Source organism: Poecilia latipinna, unplaced genomic scaffold (genome assembly GCF_001443285.1).
Source record: "Poecilia latipinna isolate Pla-1442-1.1 unplaced genomic scaffold, P_latipinna-1.0 Scaffold151, whole genome shotgun sequence".
NCBI lineage: Eukaryota > Metazoa > Chordata > Actinopteri > Cyprinodontiformes > Poeciliidae > Poecilia > Poecilia latipinna.
In genome coordinates, this window is record NW_015112767.1 from 72745 (window position 1) to 94424 (window position 21680).

A 21680-nucleotide genomic window follows, 5' to 3' on the forward strand; every position below is an offset into this window, starting at 1 on the left:
TAGTTATGACAGCAGCCGGCAGGGACTCTGCGTGTGTAATGTCAGAGATCAGCTTCTCTGTATTAAAAAAAAAAAAACAGTAAAAATTTTCCTGATTGGCTTAGAAATGCGCAGTTGAATGAAAATGTTTGTTGTTAAATGCTAAAATACTCTTCACATGTTCATCTGCCTTGTTGACCTAAGGTGTTGCATTTATATGCACTGTTAAACAGTGAATCTTTATGAATAGACTTTGATCTGGAAGGAATAAAGGTTATTTTTATTTAAATTATAAGAATACCTATTGATAAGTGAAGCGTAGAATAAAATAACCCTACTAAGTTTAGATTATCTTAGAGTAAAACTATAAAAAAATTATACTTTCACCATTTAATAAGATAAATTTTTGGATTAATGTGTTTACTTGTAAAACAGAAAATAAAGCTATTTAGGTCCACAGGGGCCTAAGTTCAGACGTCTGATCTCTAAGCAATTTATTATTTACACTAGGTTGTGAATTTCAACTATCTGTAGTTGGAATGCGATACTAACAGCATAATCTGTGTTAAAAGTACCACACAGTACCCAGATGCTTTTGCACATTTTCAAACAAGATCGATAATTTTACTTGTATTTTTAACTAACTGACCTTGCTGCACGAAGGCCCCATAGACGATCCAGATGGCGCTCTGAAGTGAGGTGGAGGTGGGAGGTGGCGGATGGCCCGTGTTGCTGTGACATCTGACTGCTTGGATACGTCGCAGCAGGAAGATCATGATGCCCACTACAGGTATGGCCGCTGCGATGCATGCCCACACGGCCAGGTCGAATGGGGCAAGCAGAGAGAAAATGTTGATCTTTTCCTCGGACTTGCGCATCAGGATTCCCACGGAATAGTCCAGGTAGCGCTTGCTGAAGTCCACCACACTCTCGCGCTCCGGTGTGATGGTGATGGCAGATACGGCCAAGTCAGCTCGCTGTTAAACACCCCCCCCCCCAAAAAAACAGCTGTTTTTGGGTTTTTTTTGCCAAAACTCATGCATTTGACCAGTATTAGTTTGCCATTTCGTGACATTTAGGATGTTTAGCAATTTGGTATGTTTGTGTTTCTGAAACAACTCGGCCTCCAATTGCTTGTTTATTCACTCATATATATATTTTTTTCTGAATACTTTTCTGTACAAAAAAAACAGGAAACAAAACAACTGTTAATTTTTGGACTATTCAGTGCAGGTCATTGTATCAGTTTCTATTTAGGTTGAACTGCAATTTTTGCAGCCAGATGAAGATAGCTTGTGAAGTGATGGTCCGATGCACAGACTCTTCTTCCTAAACTACACAATGAACTAACTTTTAGAAATATAATTTCAGGACAAGCATAGGAATTGCTCTCTTCATGCAATCAAAAAGTACAAACCTTGCCAATGAGTTCTCCAATCATGCCATTCCAGGACCCATTGGGGAGAGCCGAGCCGTACTTCCCATCGCCGACTTGGTAAATATCGTACTTGAAGCCCAGGATCTTGGCGAGGCCGTCCAGGACATCGATGGAAAAGCCTTTGTATCGTTTGGGTTGACCCAGAATGTTTTCTGCCACCATCACAAAAGGTTCCTCCTGTTTTTAAACAGAACAATCTCAGATCCTTTAAAAAGCAGGTTTCAGATGATGTTACGTTCCGGACATATTAATATTGAGAAACATAGTTTAAGGCCGAGTTTCACGCTCAGACTCTGAGAACCAAGGGTGCTTTTACTCAATCACAGACGCGTCATTTATCTCGATGCACACAAATCTAATGGTTGGGATATAGAGCTGCAAGCAGGACACGATCAGTCATCATAAGATGCCTTCATGAAAAGCTTCTGTATGTTCTCCATTAAACTTCATCCTCGTAAAATTGTTTCCTTAGCAACTGTTGATCCATAACAAATGGCGCCATGGCAACTGCTATGGTCCATCAACGGGAAAATTGTCATTTCAAATTTATTGCCCCCCACCCCCCCGCACCCACCCCATGGCTCCCCTTTATGAGTGGAAGTGTCATGGCAGTATTAAATAGGTGGAGCGAAAAGAGCCGAGCGGGGCGGGGCGGGGGAGGGCAACATGGAAAGAGGAGAGGTGTTAAAGTGGGCAGGGGCAAATGACTTGATGAAGTGACACTGCCAGGAGAACGCCGAGCAGAACTTATGTGAATAAATACGGTGGAGGTAAATCATCTGTGAAAAGAGGAAAAATGGAGGGGAGGAGAAATGATTGAGGTAAAGGACGAGGGCAGAGACTCTGTGGTGAAAGAAATGCGGTCTTACTTTTAGAGACGCTGCTGTGCTTTAATCGTTTTCAGATGCATTATATTTCCGAGACAAGTGAAGACTTGTTTTTGCAGCATTGCAAAAAAAAAAAAAAAAAAAAGCATGTGGAGCTGATGCTTGGTGCGCTCGCACACAATGATCTTATTATTATTTGAAATGGGGCATCATCAACACATTTCAATGCACCTTCCTCTAAACTACTGATGACTTTCTAAATGAACGCTTAAGATGTGTGAGCTGCTGGGAGTTTTATTGTTTAACTGTCCTCTTAAAGTATGATTGAAACCGATCTTCAGTGCTTTTAGTGTGTTTCATAATCCTCTGGTGTAAAATTCAACCTCATGCATGTTGGTGCTTACCCTCCTAACTGCATTTTTACTCCATTTGTTGACTTGGGTGGATAGATTCAGTGACTTTTCACAGCTTACCAGTAACGTCACAATCTTGAGCGTCACTCCCTGCATGCCGCTCTCTATCCGGTTCTCCTTGAGGCTTCCGTTCAGGCCGCGAGTGGAGTCCCACGATGCCAGCTACGGGCCGAGAGCAAAGAATCAGATAGGTTAGCAAAATTAACTGTGTAAAAATGGAAATGCAAGTATCCTCTAATGGACAAAGATGCAGATAAATGTTGTGTTAATTATGTTTATTTATTTACGAAGCACATTAAAAAACCGGCAGCCATTACACAAAGAGCTGTCCGTAGAATAGCTGCATGAAGAAAAAAAAAAAAAAAGATCCATCACACACATGTAAGTCAGGAATCAATTTGCAGAAGAAAATTAAAACAATTCTGCTCGCAGTAATTATCCCCACATTATCGACCATCTTTAATTGATAGTGAGTGCTCCATGTTTGTTTACATCAACCCGCTCCCAGCAGTGGAGGGTGATTAACCGGTTCACAAGAAACGGGACCCTCGGTTGTGAAAGGAGTCTGCACCCACTCTTTACGTCTAACTACACAAAGTGTGCAAGACTGTTAAAATAACAGGAGAGCACTTGAGGTTGACTTCATGCTCCCCAAATTAATCTACCACACATCCAGTCTGAGCCTTCGACGTCCCTTTGAGTGCCTTGGGTCCACACAATCCTTTACTTTTTAAACTTCTCATTCCACATGGTCAGCCTCTGGAGCCTTGTCTCCGGTCTTCGAGGCTGATGTTTGTTAAATTCTTAATCAGCGCTGCCGGCTGGACAAGGATTCTCAAGGATTCGACACGTCATTTGGAGTGGCCTTTGATTTGAGCTGACAGAACAAGACTCGTGGCCCAAGGTCAAACCACAGTCCTTTTGGGCTCCAGGAAGCACCGAGCTATTTCTCCCTCCGACTGAAATGACCTACACCATAGTGAGATAGAAAATTTGTCCAAAAAAAAAAAGAAGTTTTTAAAAGTTTTGTTTTTCTAAATGGATAAATTCCCAGGTAAATAGGTGGATTCCAGCTTTTCAATTTGAAGATGTGCTTTGAAATCTATGCGCTTCCTAGAGTTGCATATTGTCAAGGCCAACATACAGTGACAGTAAAGAGAAATCTGGATTAACAGACTGTATGGCTACCACCTGTACTTTAAGCCCTGAAGGATTTGTACCGATCTGAAAATTTGAAGTTCAGAAATCATTAACCTCAAAGAACAAGACCGATTTCATTTGATTAAGCTCGTTTTCATTTGTTAAAAGTGGATTTTTTTATTTTACTCATGTGATTCAATAATAATAAAAAAAAATCTTCAAACATTGCTATCTGTAAGCTTTAGTACGTTCGGCTATTTTAACGATAAAGTGTCTCAATCTCTGCAAAATAGCTCAAGCTAGGCTAGAGGGGATCATTTGCAAGCAGCATTCTTGTTGTAAATTTTCAGTGGATTTTGGTCCGACTTTGGCTGGGCCATTTCTAATCCACTTTCTTAAAGGAAATCATGTACGTTTTAGCTTCTGCTTCAAAATGATGTGGTACTTCGTGTTGCTCTGTCACCACCTTGCATTAAACGTGGCTGTAGAGAAACAAGACATTGGGAATATTGAACGTTATTTTTAGACAGCACAACCCTCAGATAGATGCATTGTATCTTGCATAACTTTCTAATTTGTTCCTTTAGCCAATTAGCACTTGGGACGTGAAAGCTTGGTGTGTTTTTTTTTTTGTTTTTTTTAAAATTGGTTTTCTGTGCTCTTGTCTTATCTCGGTTCAACTTTGAGGGAAGTACACAAGAACAAGTATATCTGTGTCACCAGGAAGATCCGAACAAACAGTCTTGAAATTACAAGCTGTGCATTTGAAAGAAATCACTACTTCTGATACACAAAGCAGCAATAGAGGCATTCAACTGTGAAAGAGAAGCATGTCAGGCAATTGGAGCCTGTCGAAAAACGGAGCTAAAATTTCATTATCAGCCTGTTTTGTCACAACCGATCCGCAGAACTCAGTGCAGTTCATTGCTATGTATAGCTTCACTGCAAACTCATTGATGAAGTGACTCTTGTTAACGGCACACTAGCTAATGAGACATATACATCATTACTGTATATGTCCCCCTACAAAGTGTCACTCAGTAAATGTTTCTTCTAAGCACAGTAATGATGTCAGCTATGTGAAGATTAGTGCATGTGCAGCGTAAGAAGCACTTTGCTGCACGGATGTCAGAGAAATCTTGATGTGAAAGTAGATTGTGAGTCACTTGTGAGTTGTGAGCACACACCTGCTGGTGGGCAGTGTGATGATGTCTGCTTATTCATCTGTGTTGATGTTGACTGATGTGCCAATAAAAATCTGACGTCCACTAGGAAGCCGTTGGTTCTTTGAAAGGTGGCAAACTGAACACTACTTAAAGACCGAACAAACGTGACATCTGACGGTGCCCTGTGTTATGGGGCCACTTAGACATAAGTGATGCAAGTTGGAGTCTTTTCAGATTCCCAGGACTTCCTCTGCCTCAATCAATGTGGTGTTACAAGGTTCATCATTTGTCCTGTTTCTGAATATTTTGTTAATGGCAATTTTTTTTTTTCTCCTGGCAGTCGGGAACTTTGCCATGTTTCAGATTTCAGGTCTTTTTTTTTTTTTCTACAAGTGCTCATAATAATTCTGCCCATCTGTCTACATGACTGTGCTGTCTGTTTGTGTTTCAAAGTGTGCACTGAGGCAAAATGTCAGTGTGCACTGGCTGCCTCACAGGGGGCTATTTTCTCCATGAACAGTTTTGTCCTCTCTGAAAAACACTGAGCAATCCTCGCTCTGTAAACTGAAGAACACTAAAGAGGAACACTTCTACTTCACAGAGCTTTGCTCACCAGCGCGCCACTAGGAAGGTCACAAACAATAAATATGGCAAAGTCACATCACCTGCAATTACACAGGAAATGTATGGCCATTAGTTTTTATTAGGCTAATACTTTGAACATGTTCCGAGGAAAATTCTTCTTCAAAGAGGAACTGGACGTCGGCCTAATTTGAGGAATGATGTACAGTGGTTTGCAAAATTCTCCAATCAAATCTTTCAGGCTTTAGATATATTTGAAATGTGAGGTGAAATTACAAACATAAAGTGATGCATTTAGTGTGTAGGAAAATAAAATAAAAAATGTGGAAAGTGGGAGATGTACATGTGGGCTTCTTCTTTTAGAAAACATTGAGCAAACGGACCAAAGATGACATACAGGAGTGCGTGGAACTAAGCGTACTTTTCTAAAGTTTGACATTTCTGTTTAAATTATCCGTAGCAGCAGAAAATTAGAATTTAGGCATGAAAAGATCCATTTGATTTTCATTATTAAATAATCAATATTATGAGTACAACTGAAAATATAAGCAGTAATTATAATTGCTTGCATGACTGGCTGGGTAGTTTGTTCGCATTAGTTTACACAAGATAGTGACCAATTTAAGCACTTAGCTGAATGTGTTTTACACGACAAATTACTGGTGGTGTTGGATATCTAAATTCATCAGGTTTGAACTGAAACCTAAATAAATTGGCCGAAGGACGCATCAGTGTTTTATTTTATTTTTCCCCCCAAATTGTTTCTGCATTAAGAATGCTGACTGAATTACATATATGCAAATTACTGTATCATCAAACTCCTACTTCTGCTTTCAGTCTGTCACATTCACAGGAAATTTCCCCAGTGAAGAGGAAACAACAAAGAGCAGGTACATCAAATGATGTACATTTAAAATAAACAGTTGCAGGGACATTTTTTTTTTATTATTATTGACAAGGAGCAGATGAAAGAGACTATATTGGCGTTTGTAGAGGTATTTTCCTCAGGCTTAATATTTTTACCTTTTGATGGTAAATGAGCTTTTATGTATCCAGTGGAGTGTCATTTTAGTCTTTTTTTTATTTTTACAAACTCAGACAGCTTAGACTTATGGCCGATATAACTGTAAAGGTGAACTGCTTACATTAATACATATTTTTTTACAGATCTGAGTGAGTTGCCATCTGAAAATATTATTGCTAATACTGTGATTATCCATTGCAATATGACTCTAATATTGTTCACTCACAAGATGTGTTTTAAGGAGCTCACAGTAATTTTTTAATTGAGACGTTAAGCACTACTAAAATAGACTAATTTTGAAAGATTTATGTTTCACTTTGCAGGTGAGTATTTACTTATTATGAATGTAGCAAGTAATTGGAATTGCACCAAAACCTTTAATAAGATGAAAATGAGCCATTGAATAAAAAAAAAACAAACAAAAAAAACAACTTGTTTTTAGTTTTTGTGCACCTGTGGGAGAGATTCCACGCAGCCAAGGGACATTTTAAAAACACTACGGAGCCAGAAAGTGCGTTTATAAAAAGCCACGCTTCCCGGCACTGTGCAAATTAATTGTTGGATCAACACTCCCATCAGCCCCCCGCAGATCTATTGTTGGCAAGAGAGAAGTGCCCTTTGGAGAATATTTAATGTCATTTGTGCTTGATGAGTCAGTGAGGAATTAGTTTGAGCAGTGGCACGAATGTGGCAGCTTTAAACCGCTGCGTCATTTACATGCTGCTTGCAGTGCTGCAAGTTAAAGCTCATGGGGAAACCCTGCATCCATTATCATCAACATCAGCAGTGGCGTCTTGAAGGGTGATGATGGCCAATAAGAAAATTCTGATCCTGATAACCTTGTGACTAATAAACACAAACACTTGATTCATCTTCGGTGTATTAAATACTAGTTGGCTCTCATCAGTGCAGAATGTCTAAATATGCTTATTTTGGGAAGATGGATTTTGCTAGATCAGCTGGGTTGTTTGAGTTTTAAGGCATTAAAAGTAGAATGTTTTTATTGACTTATTATGACAACTGAGCTAAAATTCACCAGCACTTTGGAAGAAAATGCTGTGTTTTTGAGTGAGTTATGTCAAATTTAGAAGTAAAAATGCATATTTTTTCTTTAAGTATAACTGTAAGAAGTAAACTCAAAAATACATTGGAATGGTGAAACAACTAAGGTTGTAAAAAACAGTTAATGCATGTTAGACATCTAGATTAAAAAAAAAAAAAAACCCTCCTGACTCACCTTTAAAATTTTGCCTGTAAATGTTAGATTTTCCACAGGCAACCAAAATAACGATTTAAATGTGTTAAATTCACGATTCAAACGAGGCTGAACAGCCTGGACTGAAGGTGCAACAGTGACGTTATTTACAAAACTAGACAGAGCAGATCGTATTTCTAGAGGAGGAACATAACCAGGCTTTAATAAAGGCTGGTGATGTTCTAGAAACTGCTCAGGAACCTTTGGAGATTATTGTGCAGGGAAGGATTCCTAACATAAAAAAAAAAAATCAAGTCACGACAACGCCGAGCATCCTCTTCATCAGACTAGTATATACAGCAACAACGTATTTTCAAAGGCTCCTTCAGATCTGACGTAATGCCACTACAGAAGAAACTGTAACGGCAGGTTGGAAAGGATTCATTGGGCAAAGATGATTGCCAGACATTTCATTGACAAACGGCGTTTTGACTAAAGTCCAAAGGGTTGGAGTCCCATTTGATGGCGTCTCAACTAAAGTTCTGCAGCTTTTTATTTCTCTTTCTCACTGTTTACGTTTTAATGATGTTTTTTAAATCTCTTTCTCACTGTTTATTACATGCTGTTTTAATTTTAATTATGTAAAGCACTTTGAAATGCCTTGCTGCTGAAATGTGCTATACAAATAAAATTTGATTGATTGATTGATTGATTGATTGATTGATTGATTGATTGATTGATTGATTGATTGATTGATTGATTGACTTCAGCTTATCCAACTGGTAAACCCCAAAGATCAGAGAGAGAGAGACAGAAAGAGACCACAATGACTGGATCGGGGACTCCTGGATTCGATTTTTCTTTTTCAGTGCAAAGATTTAAATGCTGATGCGTCTAGATTTCATTCGAGAAACATCTGAGTATGAGATATAGAATGAGAATTTAATCATTTTTACTTTAAGTGTTAAAAATATGATTTTGTTTAACGACAGTCCCGTTGAAGAAACATTTGAGAAATGATCTATAGCACTATGCATGCCAGCAGGAGCAATTACATTCAAATAAGCCGACTTTTCTCCATGAGAGCTCAATGTAAGCTGGAAGTCATTAGGAATATCTGCTTTAGAGACGAGCTGACACATCAATAAGACCAAACCAGGAAACCAAAACAACAACAACGGTATCGATCACTCTGCATCAGCAGTGGATGGTGCAGAAATCTCACAGTAGCCATTCTGGAAATAGTATTTCAGTCTTCATTACAGTTTCTAACCAGAAAGACGCCTCATCTAAGAGCCATCAGGCCAGGAAGAAAATGGACTGAATGCAGATAAATGATGATGGAGCGGGAGGAAAGCGGGTCTGAAAAATGAGAGTAAAAGGTTAAGAGAGACTAGAGGAGGCGACCACAGAGGAGAGGTGAAAGAGGGGGAGGCCTGGACGTTAGGAAATGTAAAACTAAGAGGGGGACGAAATGATAAATGTGGTGAGGACTTGGCAGGGGCAGCACACTGTGGAATCACAGTTTCAAATAAACAAGAACTTTGGTTCAACCTGCAAAGAATATCCTGCAGTTATATTTCCTTTTAAGTTGTTTTGGAGTAAACAGTACGGTGCGTGTGTACAGCAACTCCACACATTTATGTCTGTTTTCTAGTAGTATAGGGGTTCTGCCCAGTCCTGCAGGTACGCAAACATATCTGGTAATGAACAACAGCACTGACACAGCGCACGCACCTTTCCATTATACCTGCTGCTAATGATCTCCAGAGACATGCACCCAAATGTTGCCATGTTTCCTGCTGCTCCTGCATTTGGCTGTTTGGACGTCCCATGTGTATTAATGGTGCATTTATAAGTGGGCCTCTACTGTTTGCAATGGGCTCTTCGGCTGACTAACGTGGATGTGTCTTCGTTTTTTAATGTAAGTGCGTATCTTGCTTCGTGCTAATGATAATGGCCGTGTTATGATGAATTGGTTTGAATGGCTTTAGTCAGGCTGAGTGGTGATTAAATCTTCATTAATGCTTCTGGTCAGTCCTGCTCTACATAGATTGCCAAGAAACCTGATTCTTCTTCATTCGGGGAGAAGTCCCTGACTGAATCAGGACAAAAAGCGACAAATTACAGTTGATAACGGAGTGCACAAATAACGCTCTCCATCTCTGTTTAGCCACATGGTGAATGCACCGTCAGGGACTTGAGATTTAAAATGAAGGAAGTTTGCAAGTTGTGTGTTTCGTTTATTTTTTTTTGTTTTTTTTTACTTTTGACTTTGAAAACTAAGAGTTGTGTGGTAAATCTAATATACTAGCATCTTTGTGAAGCTCAAAAAGTCCAAAATGGGCTTTCTGACACCTTTAAAGTTAATATTAAGAACAATGAGCAGTAGATGATCCAGACATAGCTATTCTGTGTGTGAATGTTATGGTTCATTCTCAGAAGAATATAATAAAAACCACACATATATTTGCAATTCTGATGCCACTATCACTATCCTAGACTCAACTTCTAAAGCTCTTTTATGTCCAACAAAATGGGTAAAAAAAGAAAAAGTTTGAATAGAAAAAATATAACCTACAATGAAAATGTACCTAATCTAAAGTATATTTGCATGGGTTACTAAGAAATGGCTAGTTGGGTAGTTGTATTGAGACATACAGGCCATTTTCATCAGAAGTTCTCTCAGCACCTTGGACAGCCATGTAAGTCAGCACAAAATTGAATCTAGCCACTAAAAGCCTCCTGAATGGACTTTCATAAGGAAGCTCTAATTGACCTGTCTTCAGCATATTGCACAGACCATACAACCGGGACATGGCACAGACGCTATTCTGTACTGAACTAAAAGCCGTGGCTTTTCTTTGAAACAAATTGCATGAAAGTTATTTCTGACACTCGAGTTGCTGGCTTGCCAAAAGGAAAATATGTTGGAAACTATACAGGGGAGAAAACAGACTGACCCGTTTCACATCTTTCACAAATGTCTCACTGTAGCTGGTCCCAAGGATCTCAAACTGTACGTGGGAATTGGAGCCTTCGGCACGGAAGTCCATCAATCCGGTCAGGCCGCTGATCCGTCCCTGTTGCAACAGAAATAATAATGATAATAATAAAAAGCTGTATTTTTTTGTTTTTTTTTCTAAAGAAGCATGTTGATTTCAGCCTGGAAATAAAACAAAAAGACAAGAATATTAATAAAAAATATGATCTAACAATAGTAATGATATTGATCATTATGTACAACATGACAAACGTACAAATTACAGATTCAACAGAGGTTCAGATTTCCTTCGTTTTATCAACCCCAACATTTGCCTTTAAACATTTGAGCATTGCTTTTGCACATATTTCAACCTTAATGTTTTCTTCATTTTGAATAGGATTCACTCATTTAAAACAAACTATTTTGCCTGAAATTTTTTCACACTTGAAGCTATTTTTACATAAATTTTCCTTTGAGGTCTCTGGCTATTTAAGGCAACAACAATTATGTTTTAGTTCAGATGCAATTATTATTTTTCTATCTATCAAGTCCAAAGATTTTGTTTAATTTTGTGAAAAATTACACTTGCAATTAACTTTATGCACATTTCCTCTGCCTTTTTGTTTTGAAGGGTAAAAAAAATAATTGGTATTGGTTTCATATACATTTCCTCCAAACAGTAGGTGAATATGGATGTATAAAAGAGTTGTACCACACCTGAGTTAATTCAGCTTTTCACTGTGTACAATAACGACACAGCCATGTTTTATATGATTTAGCATAGATGCAACTTCCAACAGAATTTGCTGTGTATAAACTCAAGAAAATCTTATATAAGACACTTAAAAGTTTGTTGGCTGATTTTAGATAATATGAGGCCGCATATTTTGAATTTCGCTTCACTTGGATTTTTCAATAGGGCGAGAGATGCCATGTTGAATCTTTTGGAATAAAATCAATGTGTTACAGAAAAACAAGCATCATTTTAAGATTGCATGTGGTAACAAAGTAACACTATGCTCCCTGCATTGTTTGTTCAGACCTCACTGAGCCATCTGATGTCACATCTAAAATTAAACCAGCACCGACCACTCTGTGCAACAATAATAAAAATACATTATTAGATTGAGGTGGATGAGATCAAACTGCTCTCCGATATTGGGGGCTTTTTTTTCATTGAAAGAACTGAGAAGGCCACATAAATATAACAAGATCAAAGCCCGGAAACTGCCATAAATCCATCCTGAAACCAGGGATAGAGTTTGCATTTAATAATCAGCTTCCTCTGGGCTTTCAAAAAAAAAAATATATATATATATATAAATAATTTCCATGTGCAGGATTGTGCTTCATCTGTTAAAATAGTTTGTTTGATTGTACAAGCACATATTTTCTACTGTATTTCAATGAATCCTATATTTTTAATCAGAAATGTAAAGCTTTTATGAACAATTTATATCTACAATATTGTTTTTTAAGTCAGCTTTATTTGCGCACCACATTTCAGCAACAGGACAGTTTAAAGTGCTTTGCATGTTAAACACATAACAGGGTAATCAATTATATTATGAACAGCAAACAGTGAACAAACATTACATTTAATCAAATACTGTCATCAAACTGATCAAGAGTAATCATCGAATACTGAATAAAGACGAGAATTAATGTTCCAGGCATTATTAATCTAACCAACTCTAGGTAAGTGGGGTTTTTACCCTTGATTTTTTTCCAACTGTTTTGAAGTTTTCTTGAAATTTGTTACACATTAGAGGAGCATAAAAACTGAATGATGCTTCTCCATGTTTGGTTCTGGGGATGCAGAGTCGACAACCAGAAGACCTGAGTTTGCATAAAAGACTTTAAGAAACACTCAAGGAATGTAAAGCTCAAAAAAAGTCAGAAAATAACATCTTTAGAACGTTCAATTAAAATCAAATGTATGAAAGGCTCTACCATAGTCTTTGATACAATTACAAAGACAACACTGCTTGTTACCAAGAAAAGTTTGATTTAAAAAAAAAAAAAAAGGTATTTTACCTTTTGAATGGTGTCCAGCATAGACCATCCTCCGTTCCACGGTTTTGTGGACTTCCTCATGCAGTTTAGACTGGCCATACTGTGCCACTTCCTGTCCTCCAGTTTCCTATAGAAGGCATTCGCCAGCATCAAAACACTATCATACAGGTAGAGATTGGACACCTGTTGGAGAGAAAAAGAAAACAAAAAAAACAACTTCACTTTAAGGAAAATAACTTGGCAGCACAGAAACGATTCAACAAAGAAACTATATTGTAATTTTTTGGGGGTCCCAGAAGACAACCCTTCTGAAGAGCACAAGGTTGAATAGATTTTTTTTTCCAGGTGTACATGAAACATGTCTCCTTACTTGAAAGTTTAGGCAAACTTTTTGTTCTCTTCTTCACAAAACTCAACTCGTCTCCTCTTCCGTGTCTTGTCCACTAATTTTATTTTCAGGATACTCTTCGGTGAGTTGGTGAGATTTAATTGCTGTTCTGCCTTGGAAGGCGATGCTCTTCTTGCACAGTAAGAGGATTTCTTATGATAAAGTAGGAAAAATTTAATGGTATTTTGGAGCGACATGGTTAAATTTACTCCTCATATTGGACTTTAGTATTGCCAATCATTCAACCATTTCCGCCTCATGGACACAGTGGTGGATCCTTCCCGGATTCAGCCCGGGTGTGACAATCGATTTAACACTGAAGGTTTTCTAGGTCAATTCAAAGTAAACTTTCCCTGAGAAAACTATCATTGGGAACAATATTGGCAGCTACCCCTGGCATTCAGTTCGTGACATTCTTAGAGTTCCCACTCCAAGCCTCTCTCATTGGTAGGAAATTCTCCGAATCGGCTTCGCTCGCCTCCAGGTCAGTGAGTCAGGAGCTGAATCCAGGTGAAACTCAGTTCAGTATGTCTCAGGTCACATAAAAGCTACTTAGCTTCCAATGGAGTTTTGAGCTGCCATCTTTTAACCGTTAAACTATTCAGATTAATGATTTTACTGCCATTACCGGATATATTTAACCTCGTTTATGTGAATTATTGAAGACGTTGGGTGCACACACCACATGGTTCGGCCATCTGTATGTTGTGATGATTAACTGTACAATTAGCATTTCAGTAGAGCCATAGGGAAACAGCTATTCCAGTCATGATCGACTGAGTCAAACAAAAATCTTAGAACCGTACAGGAGGAAAGCCAAGCTATTTCAACCCCTTTCAGAAAATACTCCAAGCCTGATCTTGAACACTCACCATCTCTGTGTGATTTCCAGGTGGACTGAAATAAATGACTGTCACAGAATTTTTTTTTTTTCCCAGTAATATTCTTTGTCAGTGGTTAAATTAACATGGTTTGACCTATGCTGGAGAAACATTTAATACCACACTTGAGCTTGTGGCATCTTTCTAATAAATTGATTTTGTGGTGATTTTGACACGAATTTCAGTGGAACATTAATTAAAACAAGCTTCCATAGCATAAGATAGCAATTTACTTAGTTATGCTGGTAATTCCCAAGAAACACTGCTGCAGTAATTTGTATTCATAGGCATCCATGTCTCTCATAATTATCTTGCCAAGGGAGTTTAATATACATTGAGTTGCATACATAATCAGTTCATATTTGCAATTTCCTGACATTCAGCAGCTGCACAGTGTGGCTGAATATTTATACTATATTCTAAACAGAAATCAAAGACAAAAAACATATGGAATTTAATTAGACTTATTCAAGAAATAACCACTGTCATATCAGCTATAGGAGTCGTTTTGGCTACGGAAAAGTGCAATAATTATATAAAAAAAAAAGAAACAACTAATAATTTAGATCAAAATTACTATTAGTAAATTAAAAAATAACTTAGTAATGTAAATACTTTACCAGAACCTAAACTACAAAAATACATTTTTGTCTGATATCAAATTTAGCCCACAGACGGATCTCATTTGCACACACAGTGGAGATGTGGAAGTTAGTGTGAATCAAAAGCAGGTGTTTATTTTAGTTTTGATGAAAAAAGAAAAAAAAAACTTCTAAAACATTAGACAACATAAAATAATATATTAATCTTGTATTTACACCCTTGATAATCCAGAGCAGAATCACTTGTCGTTTAGGATTACAACTATTATCCATAAAACAGGCATAAAGATTCACCATGAAGGACTCCCAAGAAAAGAAAAGACAAGAAATCATTTCAGATATATTAATGTAGTTGTTGTTTCTCTAGTGCATAACATGGGGCTCAGTACTGAAATGAACACGAGTTCATGGTGACGTATTCAGAAGAACAAATGACAAACTTAACACCACCACGGTACTATACTGGACAGAAAGTCATAACTTTTGCTTGACTGGCCTCACTCCTGTAAATCTATAGTAAATGTGTTTTTTTTTCTTTTTCTTAAAATATTGATTGTACGTATTTGTTTATTTAGATTTTACACACACAAAACCAGAGAAGTCCTGTGAGCAATGATGCCTTGCAAAACCACTCACAGTGCTTCATCGTTTTAACTTATTTTTTTTAAGCACCAACTTAAACTTTATTTACTGAGATTTCTATATGATAAATATCCAGAATACATATTGTAACACATACAAAGATTTGAAATTACTAATTCTGTTATGCATTTGTACACACCACCCCTTACTCTGAATCCCGCTGTAAATCGGGTGTTACAGTAGGTCACGTCTGGCACAGCGCTAGAACGGGCGAACCATAGAGATTTCAAACCTTGAACTTGGTTATATGTTATTTGTTGGGAATGTCTGTCCTAAAAATATTTACTCAAGGAGTTATGCTCATACTTTCAGTTTTTAAGCGATGCACAGAATCTCATTAGTTTTATTTACCTCCAGTGACTGCAGGTAGCCTTCCTGCGGATCGCACAGCAGGGATGAAATGCGATGATTGTTCCTCATGCATCGAACATTGGTGTCCCTCCACAGTGGGAAAACCTGACGGATGATTGTCATCCGCCCCAGCGAGCTGTGAATCAACTCCATTATATCCGCATCGCTCACTTCCTGAAGACGAACACAACAGAGACGTTTTATTTTCATTTGATTTCGGTCGAGATCGAAACGACGCTCAGCCTGAGAATGTCAGCCTGGGATTGTTGCACCGTGAGCGGTCATGAAGAAATCTGAATGGGGGACAGACGGTCTTGAAGGATGTTGGCGGTGCTGTCCTCTTCAGCGGCTAGAATTTTAAATGCAGTTCAAGAAGGATGAGTGCATGAGAAAAGCAGGTAAAATAGTGCAAGTGGGTTGAAATATCAACTTGAGAATTTATTTTCTGTACATGCAAATTGAGCAAATAAGATCTAGTGACACCTTTATTCAAACAAAAGAATCCAGATTTATCATATCTACAAGTTAAAGCTAGTAAAACATGAATTTCTTATCCTAACAAAAAAATCTAAATAAAAAAAGCTTACTTCTGGTTCCCTTTTTTTTTTTGAGAGAGAGAGAGAAAGAGAGAGAGAGAGAGAGAGAGAGAGCTGGGGATGTATTGAGGATCAGATCCATATTCATGAGACACAGCCTGTTGCTGCTGCCTGTTATTCTCCAGAGCAGGATGGTGGTCAATGCTGAGGCAGACAGCGAGTCTCATGAGAAACACTGGATTCATATACTACCTGACAAAGCTGTGAGGTTACCGGCGGGTCGAAACTCAAACAGCTAAAGGCTGATATATTCCTGACCACACATCCCTGAGAAAAAAAAAACAAAACACATCCCCTCAATCCTTGTTCATAGTCAGTTGTTTTCATCTCTTTTTTCACTAATCCTTCTGTTTTTACTGCTGGTGTACCGAGACGGTTTAATGTGTTTTCTCCTGGCCTTTGTGATCCCGTGAGAAGAAGCTGACAATATTTAGACAATAGAATGGAAAAATATCACTAATAAGTCATGATGTGAGATGCTGATAGACTCCTAATCAAGATGAATGCTAAAATAGAATCAGAAGGTGCTTTAACGTAGTCGGATGTTGTTGGTGCAAATGGATTTGTAATTACCTTTTCAGTGCATTTTCAGCTGAATTTGTACAGTAAAAATGTTACATGAAGACAAATTTAGTTTTTTTAATTTTTTACATCACATATTCTGGCACTTCAGCATTGTGTGAGACAATTTTTTTGTGCACATTAGTTTTCTTAACCAGATTTAAGTAGTGGAATCCGTTTCCTACATTGTTCCAACTTACTGTGTTTAAAGCGTTTTTTTTATTTACCTTTAACGTTTGCCTTTTTCTGATTGATATGTGAAAAAAAAAAAAAGTTTTTCTTAATTTATTTCATTGTTGTCATCACTGCACAGTGTGAGGTAAAGACTCCTCGGGTGTTTTTTTTTTTTTTGCTCATCTATTATTTTCCTCTGGCTCTTTCTGACTCTTTGAGACCAGTCAGGTGGAAAGCATGAATATTCATGAGTTGCTGCGACACATTAATCAGACAAATTATGTCGCTTGGCTCACCGAGCTGAACCCTATGTCCAAGTTAATAACTGATGGTGCCACCCAGTCCAAGTGTTCTGTCATAATCCCAGGTGACACTCATATCAGAACCTGACCCAGCAGTAAAACTGACCAGCAGGATCCGGACCTGAAACATGGAACTTTTATCCTGTGTGTGGGGAAAAAAAACAACAAAAAAAAAACAGACCTATACTGTAGTGTTTAATATCTAACTTATCTGGAAAAGTGTTTTCAAAACAGTCATAAGGTGCAAAGATGCACACTTTGTCTTGCAAGTCAGTGTAACTACTTTATGGATCACTAATCAAACTGCACTGTAAAAGATTTTAAAAAGACCACGAGTAAAATCACAATATTGTTTTTGACAGATGCAGATCACACACAAACCGCCGCTGAAATCTACAATTATCACATAATTACGTCAGTCGAGTAGCTTAGATTGCCGAGAGCACCAATGCAGCACAATCATGTCTCAATGACAGCTGATGACCAAAATACATTAATCTAATCAAGTTTGGCTGACAGACAGGCTAAGTTAGCCTCTCTGTGCTGCTTATTGCATGTTATTAATCTTTTATGAGCAATAAAGGTTTTTTTTTTCCTTACCCGTAATTATGACAGTCATTTAATTAGAAGCTATGTTGGTTTTTGAAACGGCACACAGCTGAGCTGAGAGGGAGTGGGTGTTAATGAACAACAAAGCTCTGTGGGTATAAGGCTTTAGCTTGACTTTCTCTTGGATACTTTCATCCAACAGAAGGGTTTGGATGTGACTACCGTTAACCAAAAACCTGCTGAAATAACCACTGACATGGGGCAATGTGCTAAACTTTTTATCATCAGGACAATCGTTTTCCATGTGGACACAATCACTTGAATATGGAAATGAGAATTTTCTGTTGCAACACACAGCAGAAATGACACATTCCTGTAAATTTTGAATGATTGCTTTTAGTTTCTGTTTCATTCATTGAACAGAGCATATTTAAGGAAACCTATCACTGCATTAGCTTCTTTTCAAATCACCATGGTAACACTTCGGCTGAATCAATTTGTCTAGATAGCAGGGAGTTAATTTATTCCAGTCATTAAGACTCGTAGATTCTTCACACACTCATAAGTTTGAATCATTTTAGTGGCAAGAAAGTACAGTTTAGACTAACACCTCAGTTGTGTGTTAGCTGAGTAAGCCATGGTTGATTTGACTGTAAACAGTTGAAAATAGTCAATACAAGGTTATTGAGCAGTAAATAGTATTAGTTTTCTCTCCATGTTTTTTAATAGTTCACACACCAAATTTAGCTTAGAATGCATTAATGCATATGTTGGAAATTATTCTAGCACTACCAACGAAGCTAATATTTGCAATAAATATCTTCTAAATATCACATCAGATTGGTTTTAGGTGATGTTCTAGCTCCTTAAATTTTTTAGATATAGCTAAAGCATGACTGTATTTGTATGCATCCTCAAGGAAGCAGGCTTCCTGAAGTCATCTTTACTTGTGTGTTCATTTGTTCTTGAGACCAGGTAAATTCAAAGCAATTTGTGTGAAACAAATATTTCATAATTCATATGTCACAGCTGTTCTGTGTTTTGCTGGTGTTTACAGCAGATACACTTGAGGAGAAGGCAACAGGCTTCCCTACTAATTTTAAGGACAATTTCAGTGGAGATACAAATATGGTAATTTAAGGCTATGACCTGCTGAACTTTTGACTTGTTAACTTAAATGAACCGTGTGAAATGTGGCTAAGCTGCCTAGGGAATCCCAGTCTGGAAAGTTGTTTTTCTTCTTTTTTAATTTTTGTTCCACATAAAACCACCACCAACTGGTTTAATATTTGCATTTATATTGGTGGAACATTACTACAGGACAGGGTTGTCACTTCAAGCTTAAAACCGATACTAAGAAAAGAAAAAAGTACTTAATACTGTTTCATATGGTGGCAACATATTTTAGAGTAGTTGAGAGCAAAATTTGTAATTACAATATGCATTAGGGTATGCATATTGCCTCTTTAATTAGAGCAAAACCAATATGTGTGGGAGAATTCAGTCCTCTCCTTAAAAAACAATTTAAATTGTTTTTTAATTGTTTTACTCCCTGTTTGGCAAAAAAGTTAGCAGTATTCAGATCCCTTATGGAAGTTTGTACTTTTCATTCAGTCCTAATGTTTTTTTTGTTTTTTTTTTTTAATTTTATTTATTTATTTATTTATTTTTGCTTTACTATGAATGATTTTCTTTAGTGTGTCACTGGGTGTTTGCTTTTGCCTTGAAATTTGTTGTTGTTACAAATACATTTTAACACAAAGAGACGAAGGATCATTCAATACCAAAATAAATAAATTCAAACAAGCATGGATCCGACACACAAAATATATATTCTTGAAAGTCTGCACAAGGATCTGGTCCGTGCAAATGTATTCATCATCGGTGCTGAATAATTTATGGATTTCTGATAATCTTGCATGACATTTTCAAGTGTTAAGCTACAGCAGTACGGTTAGTTGCTACGATTGTCTGCTTTTTTCTGTCTGGCCTCACCACAACCTCCACATTAGCCTCTAGTGTCTTAGCAACTACACTGAGCAGGAATGCAGAATGTTGCAGAAGTGCAACATTTTTGACAAATGTAAATGGATCGGTTTGTATTGATAATGATGGAAAAAAGTACATTTGAATTATTCAATTTTTTAGTAGCAGTTATTACTTACTACAAGGAGAACTATCTTGTCAGAAAGACATATTGGTGTTTATACCATCAGCACTCAGGTGACTTTACATAAGGGTTACTAAGTTTACTTTATAGAAATATGAATTACTAAAACGAAGCCATGCTTGCTTCAAAAGAACATCCAACTTTATTTGAGCATCCGAAAGGCATACTAGTTATTAAAGACTACTGAAAGCAAATATCTGAAGAAAATGCAAAATTAGGTTTTGCAACTGCAAACATTTACATTTTGTTCATAACTTTTAGAAATAGTAATATACTTTTAAATCAGCCCATTCAGCCATCAAGTCTGCCTAACTAACCAAATCGATGTATTTTTATTCACCAACTTTATTTTTTTACGATCAAAACGTCGATGCTAGTTGAAAAAAATATTCCAATGTTACAAGGTCTTTGTAGAAAACATAAGAACGTAAAGCACCTTTGTTGCACTTTATTTTCAGTGTCAGAAAAATAGGCAGGATGTTTGAACAAAGCTGATGTCCTTTTGAGCCAACAGCAAGTCCCTAACAATTTGTAGAGGTCAGACTGTCTAGGCATGTTAGGAAGGAACAAGTGCTCTTGTACAAACGCCACTCTCAACAAAAATGCAGTTGCAGTTTCACTGGTTTTGTAACACTGACTTTTTTTTTCTTTTTTCTTGTCTTTCCAAATAGACAAATCTGTTGTCTTTATTTTTCTAAGAAAATGATCAAAAACAAACTGGGGTAGCTTTATTTCCAAAGTCTGAGTTTTGTGTTGGGACTCAATATGAAAAGAGCTTAAAATTACAAATTTTCTAAAATAGGTGTAAACGTTTTTGTGTTAAAAGCTAAAGAATAATTGCATTGCTTTATCAAACTGATAATGACTGAACAAGGGTTTGGTGTGCTGTAAAAGTCAGGTTTTAAAACCCAGTCAGTAAACGAAAGTCGGTATTCTGAGTAGTGATGGAGGCCAAAACGGTGTATTTATTGCTTTCATTTCAAAAAGATGTTCAGTATGACCTTGTAGGGGTGGCACAAGGTCTTGTGATATTAAAATATTACAATAACTTATCAAAGTAAATCTCTTTTTGCAATACACTGTGCAACTGCTGCCATTGTGTGACTTTTTCCTGGCAGAAAACGTTGAAGCTACTATGAGCATTGGATGTGGATGTGATTTGAACTTGCATTTATTATTGGGATTTTTATCTTGTAGAATAAGACAGTATAGTTTCAGAGTTATTGACTGGTCATATTGACTGTCAGAAATGTAAGATGTTATCAGGGAACCCGAGAGCACTCTGCTGCACGTGTGCCGAACAAGTCGTCACTCCTCCTAAAGCGTTTGTGTGGCAAAATGTTGGATGCTTGGTGGAAATGAGAACGTAACAGAGTAATATGCAGGCTAGGAAAGAGCAATGGAAGAAAAGTGTGACTCTCATCATGACCGTCCACTGTTGATATTGTTAACAACATTAAAGGTCTACTTCGCTTTTTTTTTTTCTTTTTTTTCCTGAAGAAGTCTGATCTGCATATCATCATTAAGTTTAAAATCTGAAATATTGTCACTGAACAAAGCTGAACAGGATAAATCAACTTTAAATATAAATTTAATAAAATACAGTGACAACTACATAATCTTTATTTTGTTTGAGAAAACACAAAAAGGACTATTTTTAAAAAAAACATTAGATGATTAGCCAACTTACTTTTAAAA

At 37.2% G+C, this 21680-nt stretch overlaps 1 protein-coding gene across 2 annotated transcripts in view; it reads right to left on the reverse strand.

The window, feature by feature from the left end:
- Positions 1 to 21680, reverse strand: part of LOC106945576 (glutamate receptor ionotropic, delta-1) — a 349094-nt gene that overhangs the window by 20626 nt on the left and 306788 nt on the right. For both annotated transcript variants that reach the window (XM_015029358.1, XM_015029359.1), the window contains 6 exons: positions 15631 to 15804; positions 12788 to 12949; positions 10728 to 10847; positions 2718 to 2819; positions 1397 to 1594; positions 629 to 956 (listed from right to left, as the gene is read on the reverse strand). In XM_015029358.1, the coding sequence (XP_014884844.1) occupies positions 629 to 956; positions 1397 to 1594; positions 2718 to 2819; positions 10728 to 10847; positions 12788 to 12949; positions 15631 to 15804 (1084 nt within the window). The remainder of the gene's footprint in view (positions 1 to 628; positions 957 to 1396; positions 1595 to 2717; positions 2820 to 10727; positions 10848 to 12787; positions 12950 to 15630; positions 15805 to 21680) is intronic.